The sequence below is a fragment of the Lissotriton vulgaris genome, chromosome 7 (assembly GCF_964263255.1).
Source record: "Lissotriton vulgaris chromosome 7, aLisVul1.2, whole genome shotgun sequence".
Classification (NCBI taxonomy): Eukaryota; Metazoa; Chordata; class Amphibia; order Caudata; family Salamandridae; genus Lissotriton; species Lissotriton vulgaris.
The window spans coordinates 237087295-237105355 of NC_141695.1; the positions used below are offsets into that span (position 1 = coordinate 237087295).

Sequence of the window (18061 nt, forward strand, 5' to 3'; positions counted from 1 at the left end):
GAAATATGTCATACATCACTAGTAGTATACTTGGTGCTAAGACAGACCCTCTTAGGTGCACTGAATCCTACAACACTATGTTTATACAAACTGTCATCTTTCCTCATCCGGCTGTTGCAGCCCATGCAACCCTTTTGAAGATGCTCTTACTAGCAATTCTTCCTAGTGATAAAGCTAGTTGCATAGTCATTTTCCAGTAGGGTTAGGGACACTACAAACCTTGATGGTTTTGAGATTGAAAGACTGACTTCATTTGGACAAAATCCCTAGCAGCTAAATGAAAAGGGGAATCCCTTGCAACTCTCTGCTCACTCAAACTCAGTCCTACATTCATTCAATCCTGCCTGCTGGCTCATCGATCAGAGTGCTAGGGATTATACCTTCCAATAATGAGACACGAAGTGGGCTCCTGGTTGTGCGCTAGCAATCCTACTGATCACCGGGTCCACCTCTCACCTAGAAGCTCCGCATTCATACATTAACACAAGTGTGGCTTCATTGAATTCAGTATAAATTGGGGCTAGTGGGACTCCTTTCATTATCTGAGTTGGGTCCTGCGTAGGTCCTTAACCACGAAACTCTCCCGTAGGACCAGCTCACATGAGGATTCTTGGAGGAGCAACGCAAGGGGGAGATGTGAGTTATGAGTTGCTCAGACAGGCCCAGCCATGAGGAAATCAGACTTGTTCCTCCTCCAATAGCAAGAGTGCAGACAACAGTTCGAGCTTGACTGTTCCTTTAAAGATTTGAATATGACTGGTTCCTGTCTGAAGTGGCATGATGGTAAAAATAACACTGGCTTTGGATATGGCCCGTGTAATTACCAGTGGCTGAGATTATTCAAACATTACACCCATCACTATTTTGTATATCTCTTTCGAGATCCTAAGTGTGACGGGTATGCCCAGACGTGGGTCCCATGCTCACCTTGGGGCCGATTCACAGAACTAATCTGAGACAAAATCCTAAAATTACTACTTTTGGTAATCACAGAATGCATTTAGTAGTAGTAAAGTTAGGATTCCTAACTTTACTACTATTAAATCCCTTTTGTGAATACCGAAATTCGTAAAGTTAGGATTTTGTCTCAGTTTAGTAGTAGTAAAGTTAGGAATCCTAACTTTACTAATACTAAATGCCTTTTGTGAATACTGAAAGTCGTAAAGTTAGGATTTTGTCTCAGTTTAGTAGTAGTAAAGTTCGGAATCCTAACTGTACAACTACTAAAGGCTTTTTGTGAATACCAAACGTAGTAAATTTCGTATTTTGTGTCAGATTAGTTCTGTGAATCGCCCCATAGTTGCTAAAACAAAGCTGCAGACTATTGACAAGGCCCAAATAGTCCAAAACCAGTCTGGGGTTACTTGTAATTTATTTTAGAGATCTGGCCTGGCAGTTTGGACTCCATACTGGAGCCGGATCAAAGCCAGTTTACATATGGCTCGTTCCTGTCTGAGGTGGCAGTGTGGGCAAACATGATGGGCTGGGATGCTGCCCTGACTAATTACCAGTGACTGAGATTAATTCAAGCACTCCATCCATCACTTTTTAGTATTCTCAGTTTGCCACTGAGGCATCTGTGCAAGTGGATTCTACTTACTGGCATTCTGCCGACCATCCAGTTCACTGCGGCTGCAAGAGAAGCAGAAGAGCAGAGCAAAGAGTATTAAAAGAAAAAACACAGAGGCAACAACATGACAGCAGTTTTTGTAACGCAAATGGTACTTACTTTGCATTTGTTTGTTTACACTTAAACTTGTTACCTAGGAGAGAAAATGAGGTATTGTTAGGATATTGACAAACAAGCAGAACAACTATAAAGTATGTTACACCTCTATAACTGTGGAATGGGGAAGAGCAATGTGCTATCACAGACTCAGAACCACACCAAGTACCATGAGAAGGCACATACTGGGATCGCATGGCTGTGTAGACAGTGAAATCCAGTGACTGGAGGATTAATTGTATCATGTGCCCCTGGTGCCACTGAATATTCCCTAGGATTCGACACTATGTTCTGTGAAGTGATCCTGTATTTCATAGAAATCCACCTGCAGTGACTGGAGGGTTGATCTGAAGTGCCTAGGTGACAAGCAAGGGGTTTGACTACAAGTGCCATGAATGACTCTGGGACCACGGGCAAAGTTCAACAGCGAACATAGGATCCCAGAGTGCTGTAGAGTGACAATGGCTCCACTGATACTGGGACTTCCTGTTGAGGGACAGTAAGAGATGCAGAATATCAGTAAGACCAAGAAGTGAAGCTGGGATACCCAGATATATACCAAGACATGCCACCAAATAGGCACTGCAAAAGTGCCAGGTAGTGATTATAGAATCGTAGTAAGTGCCAAGGAGTGATCCTTTTGTGAGTACCATGAAGGGAAAGAAAGAATCAATCATACTGAGATAGCGTTGAATCATGTTATGTAGATTTGTATTGGCCTGTTTATCACGCCTGAGGGTATCCAGCACCGGAGCAGGTGTGTTGGTCTGGCAGAGCTCCTAGATGACCATCCAGGATCCTCAGCTTCTTGTGGAAGTCGAGGAGTGCAGTGGCAGCCATGATATTTAGAGGGAGTTCGTTCCAGCGTTAGGCTGTGATAAAGAAGAAAGAGCATCTCCTGTCTTGATCTGTGGATGCAAGGGTTTTGTGCAAATGAGAGAGAAGTGAATTGTAGATGTCTGGAGGGTTGGTAGAGCTGGAATCGATTGCTGAGGTAGGCTGGTTTCGCAGTGTGGATGGTTTTGCAATCATGGATGAGAAGCTTGAATTTGCAGCATTTCTGTAGGGGCAGCCAGTGCAGTTTGTCTGGGTTGAGTGTGCTGTGTGTGCCTTTGGGGATGTCTAGGATGAGTCTGGCGGAGGTGTTCTGGATTCTTTGGAGTCTTTGCTTGAGTTGGCTGGAGATGCCAATGTATAGTGCATTGCCGTAGTCAAGACTGATGGTAATGAGGGCCTGGGTGACTTTGCGTCTATGTGCATGGGGAGCCATTTAAAGATTTTGGGAAGCATTTTGAGGATGTGGCAATAGGGTTGCAATCGTTGTGTTGACTTGTTTGTTCATCAAAAGCTTGTTGTCAAGGATGATGCCGATGTTTCTGGACTGGTCTGTGGACGTAAGAACCAAGTTGGTGGCCACCAGGAAGAGTCTCAGAGGGAGATTTTATTTCCGAAGATCAGGATCTCTGTTTTATCCGTGTTGACTTTGAGGCAGTTCTCTCTCATCCAGTTTTATTTGTTGGACATGCAGGCGGTGAAGTTGTTCTTGGTGGTGTTGTTCGTCTCGAGAGGTAGAGGATGAGCTGAGCATTATCGGAGTCGGAGACCATGTTATTGTCGTGGATTCTTATGATGTGGGCAATAGGTGCCATGCAAAGATAGTGTAGGTTATGATGTGAAGGTGAATTTATTCCTTGAGTGGAGGTGGTTAGTCTAGGTGTCAGATGAAGATTTTGCAGTAGTTTGAAACAAGTTTGCCCCTTTCAAGCTGCAGTGTTTTTCTAGGGAAGTGGAGCAGGGTTGTGTTAGATTGCAGACACAGCATCTATGAAAATGTCTTGCTTCGTGTCTTTCTGTTATGCCATTTTTGTGGGGTGAGACAGAGCACATTGACTGCTACCTGGACATTGATATTAACATACTCAAAAGGTCAGACTGGTGGAGCCCCAGTGCTTTGCTAGGTTACTAGTCTGGCTGTGCCCTTCTGATCAACTAGGCAGAGAGGAGGGAGCTCATTATTTTTGTTCCACAAGATAGTGAACACTAGTATAGTCTAGCCTGGAACTGATGGCCCTTCCTAATGACAGTAGTGAAACCATTGTTGGAGAATGCACTAGAGTAGTTGTAATTGAGTGCGATAAATGGTCACTGACAATTTCTGGGTAACTTACCTCTTTTTTAGTTGAGTGAAGTACTTAGACTTTTTACATGGGTGTATTTTGAAATGGAAATTGTAGATTGGCAATGTGTGAGGTTGGGGACTGTTTTGGTTATACTTGTTTAGTGATGCACAGGACACAGGTAGAGTTTTGTGTCATTACTGTGTCAGTACTGTACGAGTGCTAGAGGTGTTTGTGATCACTAATCATATTACATACAGTGATGAGGTTGAACAGTGAGGGAGATAGAGGTAATCCATGATACCTTAACAACATTTGAGGGAATCCAGACAGGGAGGGGCCTAGTTGCAGAAGATAAGATCATTCAGAAAGTGAGATTGGCTATGAGACGATCAATGACTCCTGCTGGTTTCGAACAATGGGGAAGCTGATCACATGTCCTGCAGTTTTGCCTTTGGGGCCAAGATCTCATAGCAGAAGGAGATAAGCCTTACACTAAATAACTGCTTCAAGAGTGATGTCTCAGACTTTTGATAACATACAAGGCATATCTGTAGAGTACAACTTTCACCCCTGAGGCTATCTCTTGGCTCTATTGACAATTGATAATGGATGTTTACATTTTTCAACTCTTTAGGGCTCATTTTAGCCACCTTTGAACGATGAAATGCTCAGTTTAGCTGATCCGATTGAAACCCGTAACCATGGACTCAAGATAGGTGTCTGTGGTGGATCAATTAGTCCATTAAGCTACCAGCCCTGGCAAGTATAATCGTACTCCTACCATGACTACGAGGTTGTTGAGATGAGATTGTTGTTGGCATGCAATATTTGTAATGGTTTTTGCATACAGTGAGAAACTTGAAAATTGAGCTATGCTTGGTGGAAAATAGGGGTACAGCAATTAAATTTTGACAGTGAAATGAACTATTCTGCCTTTCAAAGACATATTTTTAAGGTGGGTGATGAGTGCAGCTAAGGTGAAAATCTTTGAAGTTTCATTGGATAAGATCACAGCACTCACATAGATTTTCTGTCCTTTATCTTCCTTTGATTGTGTTTCAGTTCACTATCTTTGCAAAATCAACAACCAATGGCAAATGTAATAGGTCTCACCTCTTTACCATATGCTGACCTAATGTCTTTGCATGAAACTCCACAAAGAAAGACGATCATCATGACACTCCACACACTTAGACCAGCATGAGACTCCGTGTGAGCAGGCAACATGAAAGTTTGACCTTTCAAGGGCACACGCGGAATATTGGAATACAAATAAAGTGCCGTAGGTAACTAGATAATTGCTGTTTTTCTCTGGCAGAAGCACAGATGGGATGGAAGGAGTCATTAACCTACATAGTTTTTTAGGTCTGACTTGACAGTGCAACTGCCACCTGGCCTTTTAATACACACTATATAATGCTACAGTTCTTTGCTTCCACACAAATGCATATTAATTACCATGCTATTTACTTGTAATGCTTCATATTACCATACAACATTCTTTTAAAGCCAGACCTATTGGCATTGCCAGTGCGTATTGTATCAATTGTTTTCTCGTTGCTCAATACTGTAATGAGAAACATGGTGAATATTTTGTACACTTGCTCAGGGATCAGTCCCCCACAGCTGGAAAAATGCAGTGGTGAAGGCACTCCTTAAAAAACCTCAGCTCGACCCAACTGATATGGCAAACTACCGGCCCATATCACTCCTCCCGGGGATTAGCAAGATCACCGAGAAACTGGTGAATAGTCAACTCTCCCGATTTCTCGAGACTAATAACATCCTGCGGCAATCCCAAACCGGGTTCCGTCCGGGACACGGCACAGACACCGCCCTGCTTGCCGTCATCGAGGAAGCAAGGCGCATTCTAGACTCAGGGGGATCAGTGGCAGTGATCCTCCTGGATCTGAGTGCCGCCTTCGACACGGTCAATCACCGTGTCCTTCTTCAGCGACTGGCGACAGCAGGGTTCACCGGGATGGCACTCAGATGGATAGAGTCCTTTCTCACTGGACGCACGTTCCAGGTTTGGGACGGCGAATTCCACTCGTCCACACTCCCACTCACCAGCGGGGTTCCTCAGGGCTCCTCCCTGAGCCCCACACTTTTTAATGTGTACATGGCCCCCTTGGAAGATGTGGTAACACCATTCGGGATAAAAATCGTGAGCTACGCTGACGACACACAATTGGTCGTCTCCCTCTCCCAACTTGACGACCACCCAGACAAATTACCAAACTGTCTCACCGAAATTCACGGGTGGATGTGTGAATCGTCATTGAAACTCAACGGTTCCAAAACCGAGGTGATGCTCATGGGCAAACAATGGGCGACCATCCCCCCGGCAATTTGGCCAGACGTGTTCGGGGAAATCCCCACCCCGAAACACGAAATCAAGACCCTCGGAGTCTGGCTAGAACCCGCCCTCTCAATGAAGACCCAAGCGGCTAAAACCGCCGGAACCTGTCTTGGGCTTCTGCGAACTATTCGCAAAATTCTCCCCCTCCTACCGCCCGTGTCCAGGAAACTACTAGTACAGGGCCTCATATTGTCACGGCTAGACTACAGCAACTTGGTCTACCTAGGGGCGCCGGAAGCCACCTTAGCAAGACTGCAAAGAACCCAGAACGCTGCAGCCCGCCTAATCATGAGCGTACCTCCTAGAGTATCCGCCAAACCCGCCATTAAGGCGCTGCACTGGCTGCCAGTCCGCCAAAGGGTGGAGTTTAAGGCCATGTGCACGGCCCATAAACTTATCAACGGATCGGGACCTGCGATCCTTAGTGGTCTGGTCACCCCCTACATTGCACCAAGGGCCCTACGGTCGGAGAACGAGCACCTGGCCAACATCCCTAAATTCAAGAGAACACGCACTGGAGGCCGACGTTTCTCTGTCAAAGCGTCCACTGGTTGGAACTCTCTCCCACGCTCCCTCAGACTGGAGCCCAACCACCTGACATTCAGGAAAAAACTTAAAACCCTTTTGTTCCCTAAATAAACCCTCCACCTCTCTCCCCCTCAGTAGGACTCAATGTTAACAGCGCGGGGATGCCCTCGGGTCACCAGGCGCTATACAAATTGCTAAATAAATAATAAAATAAATAAATAGTGCTTTGAAATGATGGGGAATCCTACAGTGAATCCTGATCAGTAACAGGTGAAATTGTGGTTCCATGTTGATAGGAGATGTTATGAAATGACTGATACGTGTTTTATGGATGTGGGGGCTTTTCTATTCCCTGCAGTGAGTGGTTCTCCCTTCATGTTTATGGTTGGTAGTTTCCACTACATTGATTCTTCTTTGACACTTACTGAGTGCGATAACAATCCCGAGGAGGAACATGACAATAGCAAGGACCAGGCCTGTCGTCCGCACGGTTTCATAATCTGTAAGAGAAAGAGACAGTATGAAACCCCACACACTGAGTAGGACAGCATGAAACTCCACACAAGGGAAAGGGGCAGCATGAAGCCCCACAAAGAATGATGAGCATCATGAAACTCCACACAAGGGAAAGGGGCAGCATGAAACCCCACACACTGAGTAGGACAGCATGAAATTCCACACAAGGGAAAGGGGCAGCCGGGACTGCAACTTCACAAGAATACGCCACACTATGCTTCCGACCCTGAAAGAACCCAACCACCACACATGCAACCTTCTCAACACCGGCTCCACCCGCAAACATGCCGTAGAACTCTGGAACCTACTCGACTCATAACACAAGAAGGGTACAAAGTTCCCCGATGAGAGTGTGAAATACAAGTGAGTGTAAATGCGTGAGTAGCGTAGAAGATGGTAAAAAGGGAGGGGGATTCCCTTTTAGGAGCTAAAACCCTCACACACCCAGCAAGCTAGGTGTCATGCTTCATCATATGGGTTCAGCTCCTCGTCAGACTGGCGCTGCAATGTCTGACGGGCACCCACGAAGGGGCTCTTCATCAGAGATCTTTTGTTCCAGCCATATGGTGCATGTGTGTGTGAGGGCAAGTGAAAGTGTAGTCTGAAGTGGTGGTGAATAAAAAAGGTTGGTCAGTCCACAGAGACCTTTATTGGGGTGGCTAACTCCCTTGATTAAAAAGGGGTGGGAGGGGAGATATATGCTGAGACAGATACACAACAGAATATCTTCCACCCTCAGGTCAGGTCAACATGTTTCTTGCCGTCATGGCAATTCTTCAGGACCTAAGTGCTCAGTACTACACAGTGAAAAAAGTAAATGAATGTAACTTACAACCTTATTCCTTCCGGTCAATAAGTAGGCAGGCCAATTGGTCCTGCTTATGCGATGCGACCTAGAGGAAATATATACAAATATATACAAATATACACAGCAGAAGACTCAACCTCCCCAGATGTCGCCTTCCTGACTGAGACCTGGCTGAACCCCGCCTCGGCACCCGACATAGCCATAGCCGTCCCGAAAGGCTACAAGATCACCCGCAGGGACCGCACCAACTGAGCAGGAGGAGGAATTGCCATCGTCCACAGGTACACTTTGAGTCTTGACCAACACAGACAACACCCTCAGCACCACTGAACACCTGCACTTCCAGATCCACACCGACCCCAATACCACCCTCAGAGGAACCCTCATCTACAGACCCTCCGGACACCGACCACAGTTCAGCGACTCCATCGCCGACTTCGTCAGCACACACGCCCTCACCTCCATGGACTACATCTGCCTTGGGGACCTGAACTTCCAGCTTGAGAAATAACAACAACACCAACTCCACCACCCTGATCGACAACCTAGCCAACCTCAGACTCAGACAACTCGTCACAACACCCACCCACTCCGCCGGTCACACGCTTGACCCCATCTTCTCCGCAAGGCCCCACATCTCCTTCAACCACACCACCGAACTCCACTGGACCGACCATCGCTGCATCCACTTCACCTTCAAGAAACCCACCACGCACCACCGCACCAAACATATGCCTCGCCGCTGCTGGAGCAAAGTCACCGAAGACCAGCTAACCACCACCCTCGCCCAAAGCCCACCGCCGACCCCACCGACCCCGACACCGCTGCCCGCAACCTCAGACAGTGGATCAACGACTGCGCCAACACCCTCCAACAGTCACACCAACAAGAAAGCTAACTGATTTACGGAAGACCTCCGGGCCTTCAAGCAATCCTGCCAAAATCTGCAGAAGATCTGGCTCTGTGAACGAACACCGGACACCCATGCAGCCCACAAGACCGCCACCCGCAGACAACATCACCTCATCAGATCCGCCAAAAGGGCCCCTTCAAAAACCGCCTAGACAACAACGCGCACAACAGCAAAGAGCTCTTCAACATCGTGAAGGACCTCTCCAACCCCAGCACCAATAACAACGACGTCCCACCCTTGCAAGACCTGTGCGACTTGCTGGCCACCTTCTTCCACTGCAAGATCGCAGACATCCATGACAACTTCAACGCCACGATCGCCCCGACAACCACTGAGACCTCCACCCCCGCGATCACCATCGCACCAACCACCTGCTCTCCTTGACCAACATCAACGACACCATCAAGATCATGAACACCATCCACTCCGGATCTCCGTCAGACCCATGCCCACACCACATCTTCAACAAAGCCAGCACATCCATCGCACCCCATCTTCCGAAAGTCATCAACACCTCCTTCGAGACAGCAACCTTCCCGGAGAGCTGGAAGCACGCCGAGATTAACGCCTTACTCAAGAAACCCAAGGTGGACCCCAAGGATCTCAAGAACTTCCGTCCCATCTCCCTGCTCCCGTTCCCGGCAAAGGTCATCGAGAAGACCGTCTACCAACAACTGACCCGCTACCTCTAGGAGAACAACATCCTGGGCCCTCCCAAGTCCGGGTTCCGCAGCAACCACAGCACCGAGACTGCCCTCATCGCCCCCACCGATGAAATCAAGTCCCTCCTGGACAATGGAGAAACGGCGGCCCTTTTCCTCCTGGACCTGTCAGCCGTTTTCCACACGGTCTGCCACCACACACTACGAACACGCCTCAACAACGCCGGGATCCAAGAGAATGCCCTGGACTGGACCATCTCCTTCCTCTCCGGCAGAACACAGAGCGTCCGCCTTCCCCCCTTCTGCTCCGAAGCCCCCGAGATCATCTGCGGCGTACCCCAGGACTCATCCCTCAGCCCAACTCTGTTTAACATCTATATGGCACTGCTCGCCCACCTCGCCCGTCGGCATGACCTCAACATCATCTCCCATGTCGATGACACCCAGCTGATCCTCTCCCTCACCAAGGACCCCCACACCGCCAAAACCAACCTTCACGAAGGAATGAAGGCCGTCGCTGAATGGATGAGGAACAGCCGACTGAAGCTGAACTTGGACAAGACGGAGGTCCTCATCCTCAGAGCCACCACTTCGGCCTGGGATAACTCATGGTGACCGACCGCACTGGGAACCGCTCCAACATCCACCGACCACACACGCAACCTAGGGGTCATCCTCGACTCCACCCTCTCCATGACTAAACAGGTCATCGCCATCTCCTCCTCCTGCTTCAACACCCTCCGCATGCTCCGCAGGATCAACAAGTAGATCCCCACTGAAACAAGAAGAACGGTCACTCAGGCCCTCGTCAGCAGCAAGTTGGACTACGGAAACGCCCTCTACGCAGGAGCCTCGGCCAAACACCTGAGACGGCTCCAACGCACCCAGAAGGCCTCTGCACACCTGATCCTTGACATCCCTCGCTGCAGCCACATCACACCCCACATGAGAGACTTGCACTGGCTCCCGATCAACAAGAGGATAACCTTCAAGCTCCTCACCCACGCACACAAGGCACTCCACAACACCGGACCAACGTACCTCAACAGACGACTCAGCTTCTACACCCTCACCCGCGGGCTCCGCTCTGCCGACCTTGCCCTCACCACAGTCCCCCGCTTCCGAAGAGCGACCTTCGGCGGCAGATTGTTCTCCCACCTCGCCACCAAGACCTGGAACACCCTCCCCATCCACCTACGGCATACCCAAGACCTGATGACCTTCAGAAAATTCCTGAAGACCTAGCTTTTCGAGCAGTAGCGGCATTCCCCACCCCAGCGCCTTGAGACCCTCACAGGTGAGTAGTGCGCTTTACAAATGATATGATTGATTGATTGAAAGCCCACACACTGAGTAGGACATCATGAAACTCCACACAAGGGAAAGGGGCAGCATGAAACTCCACACACTGAGTAGGACAGCATGAAACTCCACACAAGGGAAAGGGACAGCATGAAACTCCACACAAGGGAAAGGGATAGCATGAAACCCCACACACTGAGTAGGACAGCATGAAACTCCACACAAGGGAAAGGGGCAGCATGAAGCCCCAGAAAGAAGGATGAGCATCATGAAACTCCACACAGTGAGGAGGACAGCATGAAACTGGGCACTTATGCATGCTAATATCGTTTACCAGACTACGTATTGCAAAAATCACATATCAAGAACACCTTTGACGATTACATACTTTTTTATGCAGTCTATCACTTTTTTCAAATCATTATTGCATCATTTTTAATATTCTCTCAAAATATTTTCACCTAATTTTAAATTTTGAATTAAACATGTTTCTATTATCTTGTGTGTGTATTTTTGTACATATAATATTATTTATATATATGTATATATCTATCTATCTAGCTATCTATATATACACATCTTGTATTATGTATGTGTATTCATATTTTTTAACTTGCATTTTGGTGGGTTAACGTGTGTGCCATTCCTGTACATGTGAATCTATCTATCTATCTATCTATCTATCTATCTATCTATCTATCTATCTATCTATCTATCTATCTATCTATCTATCTATCTATCTATCTATCTATCTATCTATCTATCTATCTATCTATCTATCTATCTATCTATTTATCCTGTCTGTCTGTCTGTCTGTCTGTCTGTCTGTCTGTCTCTCTGTCTGTCTGTCTGTCTCTCTGTCTGTCTGTCTCTCTGTCTGTCCATCTATCTATCTATCTATCTATCTATCTATCTATCTATCTATCTATCTATCTATCTATCTATCTATATTTTATTTATATTATATGGTGCTTACAATCGACAGTTAAATGTTCCAGAGAAAATAGAAGAGCTCACTCATGAAGGTTGCGGTAAAAATGTGTTTAATGTGATGCAAACTCGTGTGTGTGCGGGTGTACCTATATTTGTATGTTTTAGCCTTTCCCTTTGTATTTCATCTATTTATCCTTAAATGGTCGTTTTACAAAATGCTCTTCAGTGAAATTTATAGATTCTATATGTGTAATTGTGTTGCCAAATTACAAATAAGTATTTTAAGGTACATTTCCATGTGCCATAGAATCCAATGAAAATGTGTTACTGTAAAAGATAATCATGTATTTTTCCAAAATATGTTTTGAAAAACGATGTTATCACATGCTAGTACATTGACTCCTCAACTCTGAGAAGCTTGGACCAGAGCCAATGAACACTCAGCTCCAATTTCCCATTTAGAGGGATTAGTAAATTATATCTTCTAACCAGCCACTGAAATACACTGGAAAGAGTAAATGGTCTGTTCCAGCACCCACTGAAACTTCTTTGGCACCTGTGGGATGCACCAACTGCAGTTGAAACAGATCGGAAGCAATGTAGTGGCTTCCACCAGCGCCCACTGGCGTGCCTTACACAGGGTGTAGCACCATGCTCAAACTCCCTTTCACCTAACTTGATCACAGTGTAGAGGCATGCTTCGGCTTACATTGAAATACATTGGCACAGTGTTGTGGCATGTTTCAACTCCCTCTGAAATACCCTGGCCACAGAGGACTATGTTGCTGCCGCTTAAAATGAAATACATTGGGCACAGTGTTAAACTGAAATACATTGGGGACAGTGTTAAACTGAAATACATTGGGCACAGTGTTAACCTTAAATACATTGGGCACAGTGTTACACTGAAATACATTGGGCACAGTGTTAAACTGAAATGCATTGGACACAGCGTTAAACTAAAATACATTGGGCACAGTGTTGTGGCAAGATCGAGCTCCTATTGAAAATCCCTGGTCATGGAGGAGTATGCTGCTGCACTATAAAATGAAATACATTGGCACAGTGTTAAACTGAAATACATTGGGCACAGTATTAAACTGAAATACATTGGGCACGGTGTTGTGGCATGCTGAAACTCCTATTGAAAATCCCTGGGCATGGAGGATTATGCTGCTGCACTGTAAAATGAAATACATTGGCACAGATTTAAACTTAAGTACATTGGGCACAGTGTTAAACTGCAATACATTGGGCACAGTGTTAAACTGAAATGCATTGGGCACGGTGTTGTGGCATGCTGAAACTCATATTGAAAACCCCTGGGCATGGAGGAGTATGCTGCTGCACTGTAAAATGAAATACATTGGCACAGTGTTAAACTGAACTACATTGGGCACAGTGTTAAACTGAAATATATTGGGCCCAGTGTTAAAGTGAAATATATTGGGTACAGTGTTAAACTGAAATATATTGGGCACAGTGTTAAACTGAAATATATTGGGCACAGTGTTAAACTGAAATACATTGGGCACAGTGTTGTGGCGTGCTTGAACTATTGAAATACCCTGGTATCGGAGGAGTATGCTGCTGCACTGTAAAATGAAATACATTGGCATGGTGTTAAACTGAACTACATTGGGCACAATGTTAAACTGAAATATATTGGGCCCAGTGTTAAAGTGAAATATATTGGGTACAGTGTTAAACTGAAATATATTGGGCACAGTGTTAAACTGAAATACATTGGGCACAGTGTTGTGGCATGCTTGAACTCCTATTGAAATACCCTGGTCATGGAGGAGTATGCTGATGCACTATACAATCAAATACATCGGCACAGTGTTAAACTGAAATACATTGGGCACAGTGTTAAACTGAAATATATTGGGCACAGTGTTAAACTGAAATACATTGGGCACAGTGTTGTGGCCTGTTTGAACTATTGAAATACCCTGGTCACGGAGGAGTATGTTGCTACAGCTTAAACTGGAATACATTGGCTCAGTGTTAAACTGGAATACATTGGGCACAGGGAGTGGCATGCTCCTTCTGCATTTGAAGGACGTTGCCTGGGGTTTAGAGGAGTGGCGTGGTCCAGCTTCCATTAAAATCCCTTGGCACGGCGCAGGGGCATGCATGCTCGTCTCGATCTTACATTGAAAATGCATGGGGCACACTGCGGTGGCGCGCTCCAAAGTATTTTGAAATTGATTGGGCGCAGCGGAGTGGCACGCTGCAGCTTCCGTTGAAATCACTGGGCACAGGGAGTGGCATGTTACAGTCCCATATGAAATACTTGGGAGTGCACACAGAAGTGGCGCGTGTCATGCCCTGAGGAAAGCAGGCGGTTCCACTGCAGCCCCCCGTTGCAGTGCGTCCGCACAGTGAGGCCGCTTCAGGCCTCTAGACTACATAGCGCTGTGAGGGAGATGGATTATGAAGTGCCCGCCATACAAGTGCTGTCCCAGAGTGAGGGAGGGTCTGGCTGCTGGGTGCCTGCTCAGGGTGATGCTACATGGAGCTGCTTACCATAAACGAAGGGGTCCCGGTCTCCGTAGACGCTGGCTGGAAGAGAGAAAGAGAGAGAGAGGTTGTTACGCATGCCTCGTGCTGTGGGGGCGTTTTATATTATGTGCCGAATCCCCCTCCCCCAGTGAGTTTATGATCTATACCGATGAATAATGCATCCTTCACTGCAAGTGGGCGAAAGGCGCAGGGATGTAGGAAGAGGTGGGGTTGTCATGGCGACAGTAGGCGGGTCACGCCTCAGGGCTCGCGGTCGGCGAATCCTTAAGCATGGAACTGGCCTGCCAGGGTTCACGAGAGGTGTGGAGTGTGCACGGACAGGCAGAACAAGCTGCACTTATCAAAGGACTGCACATGTGATGCTCTCGCGTGCACACACCAGGCACTTCCTAAACCCACCTTATACGAGTTTCTCCAGGCGCACATACACTGCACATTCACGCGTCTCGCATGCAATAGCAATAGGGGTTGATTGCTGCGGTGGGTTCCGTCAATGATTGTGAATATCTGGCTCACGGTGATGGTGCACGGCCTTAGCAGAACATCGTAACCACAGTTAGTGGTGCAAGGCCGCAGCACACTCTCATTACCATAGCACGCTTGCAAGTGTGCACGACCGCAGTACTACCTCATAAGCACAGTTCAGTAGGACTGGTTGTGCACGGCCTTAGAACACCCTCATACCCACAGCTTACTTACAATGGTAAAGCAAGGCCTCAGCACACCCTCATAACCACAGTTCACTAGCACTGGTTGTGCACGGCCTCAGAACACCCTCACACCTACAGGTTACTTACAATGGCGGTGCAGGTCCTCAGCACACCCTCATACCTACAAACTACAGTTCAGTTGCAATTATGGTGCACAGTATCAACACACCCTCATAAGCACAGTTCACTTGCAATGGTGAAGCACGGCCTCAGCACTCCCTCATAACCACAGTTCACTTGCAATGGTGAGGCAAGGCCTCAGCACACCCTCATAACCACAGTTCACCAGCACTGGTTGTGCAAGGCCTCAGCACACCCTCATAACCACAGTTCACCAGCACTGGTTGTGCAAGGCCTCAGCACACCCTCATAACCACAGTTCACCAGCACTGGTTGTGCAAGGCCTCAGCACATCCTCATAAGCACAGTTAACTTGCAATGGTGAGGCAAGGCCTCAGCACACTCTCATAACCACAGTTCACCAGCACTGGTTGTGCAAGGCCTCAGCACATCCTCATAAGCTCAGTTAACTTGCAATGGTGAGGCAAGGCCTCAGCACACCCTCATAACCACAGTTCACCAGCACTGGTTGTGCAAAGCCTCAGCACACCCTCATAAGCACAGTTCACTTTCAATGGTGAGGCAAGGCCACAGCACACCCTCATAACCATAGTTCACTAGCAATGGTTGTGCACAGCCTTACAATACCCTCATACCCACAGCTTATTTACAATTGTGGTGCACAGTATCAACACACCCTCATAAGCACAGTTCACTTGCAATGGTTGTGCATTGCCGTAGAAAACCCTCATACCCACAGTTTACTTACAGTGGTGGTGCAAGGTATCAGCAAACCCTCATAACCAACGTTCCCTTGCAATGGTGGTACACAGCCTCAGGACACTCATTCCTCATATCGACAGCTCCCTTGCTATGGTTGTGCACACAGCCTTTAAACACCCGCAGATCCACAATGGTGAGGCAAGACCTCAGCACATCCTCAGAACCACAGTTCACTTGCACACCTACATACCTATGTGCAAGGTGACTCTAGGGAATTACAGACCACTGAGGGGCCTGTGCTGACCCCCGAGTGGCCTGCTGCACTAATGTGGTGCTGTATTCACAACTAACGTGAGCTTAGCTCGACCATTTTTAGGTTGAGCCAGGGCAGCGCATGCACTGCTCTGCGAGGCATGCTGCGTTTGAGTATGGACTTGAAGCTCCTCCTATTCTCCGCCCATATTTTTCATTGGCTTGTGTCATTGTCCTTTCTAATTGCTGGCTTCTGATTAGTTAATAGCCTTGTTAGTCCCACCTTAGTACCGCCATGTATTAATTTGTAACCTCTCATGAGGACTGGCCCTTTTACGTCTGTCGTTACATGGTATGCCTTATTTAGTCTGTAAGCACTATTTTCTTTAATACGTTTCTCCTACTGCCGGCACAACATACTTTCCTGCAACATTCGGAGTCCCCATGCGCACTTTCACTTTCCAAACAGCCCAAGACAATGGCGGCCGCTTCTTTGAAATGAGATAGGTCTCACATTTACAAGAGTTTGAGCTTTTGGCATTGTAAATGACAAAGCCTTTTATTTACTTGTTAATTATCAAAACAGATAAATAAAAGGCATTGTCAGTTACAATGCCAATAGCTTAAACTCTCGCAAATGCGAGACCTACTGCATTGCAATTGCTTGTTGTTTTACTGTACGGAAATAACTATTTGCACTTGTGTGGAAATCATCATCCCTTAACGACTCGAACCGGGGATATTAAGCAGGCTATGTGTATAGAGCTGTGAGTCTCTAAGCATGGCCTTCCAGAATACTAACTGGTCTTGTACAACCCAATCATACACAGTAATCATACATTCGTTTAGCAGAGAGAAATAGGTTTCTTTCAAATACCACCAGACTAGTTTAACATGGTCATAAAAATGAGCACACAGACGATGGAATTATGGGAAAAGTTCCTCTTGTGATCACACCCCATAGGCGATTTAGATCTGGCAGATATTTCCGTTATGCCATTGTAATCTTGCATAATTTGGAGAATTTTGCATTAAGCTTGTTTCGTGAAACTCCATTAATGTGCCATGTGGTGTAATTACGTCCGCAGCACAATTTCAGTGTGGAAGCATGGGAACAACACAATCAACCTGAATGTCAGCCACTATTGTTTGCGGCACTAGTGTTTTTTGCACTATTTTGTTTAACCCTAAATGCGTCCTCGCGTTCAAGATTGATGCAAGGATGCATTTCCCACTAAAATATAGCACTAAATACCGATTTTGTATTTCACATAAATTTGCATAATTTCCTGTTATGTTTGGAGAATTACACATAATAATGCAAACGCAAATTATAGGAATTTCACACACCTCTAGCAATTACCTCCTTAGAGGTGTGATTAAGTTTAATCACAAAAGCGTTTTCTAATCACTGCAATTATTTTGCCTTACATAAGCACACGTAGAATCAAGCACTGGAATAATACAGTGCCCAAAGCAATGGAGTTCCTCTCGGGAGTCGACCAGTACTTTGTTTGAAATCAATGACCTAGTGCCTTTGAGGGCACCAATCTATTATTGATTTCAGATGACTAGACTTGTGCTAATACACTGATGTTAATATTTAATTACTGTACATTAATACAATCTCTGGCTTGCATGGCCTTTGGCCAGGCCCTGTGGCCAACTCCCCACATGCATCCTGCCCCACGCTGAGCATGGCATTTGGCCATGCGCAGCGGTGGTATGGTGCGTGAGTAGATGAGGTTTTTTTCCAATTGGGAGGACCCGCGTCCGTAGATATTTATACATTTCTTTATTTAACCCTTTAAGTGCTGCCGTCGGCCAACGGTCGTCACAAGCACTACCTTGCCAGTGCGCCGCACGACCGTTGGCCGACAGGTCAGCATTCGTAATTCAAACGTTCAGCACTGGGCG

General features: G+C 46.6%; 1 protein-coding gene across 1 annotated transcript in view; it reads right to left on the minus strand.

Annotated features, from left to right (window-relative positions):
* Window positions 1-9046, minus strand: part of LOC147701278 (sodium/potassium-transporting ATPase subunit gamma-like) — a 37909-nt gene extending 28863 nt beyond the window's left edge. Inside the window, exons 1-4 of the mRNA XM_086929333.1 lie at window positions 8968-9046; window positions 7162-7236; window positions 1730-1763; window positions 1601-1632 (exon numbers count right to left, since the gene is read on the minus strand). Of these exons, the coding sequence (XP_086785459.1) occupies window positions 1601-1632; window positions 1730-1763; window positions 7162-7236; window positions 8968-9046 (220 nt within the window). The remainder of the gene's footprint in view (window positions 1-1600; window positions 1633-1729; window positions 1764-7161; window positions 7237-8967) is intronic.
* Window positions 9047-18061: the final 9015 nt, after the last annotated feature.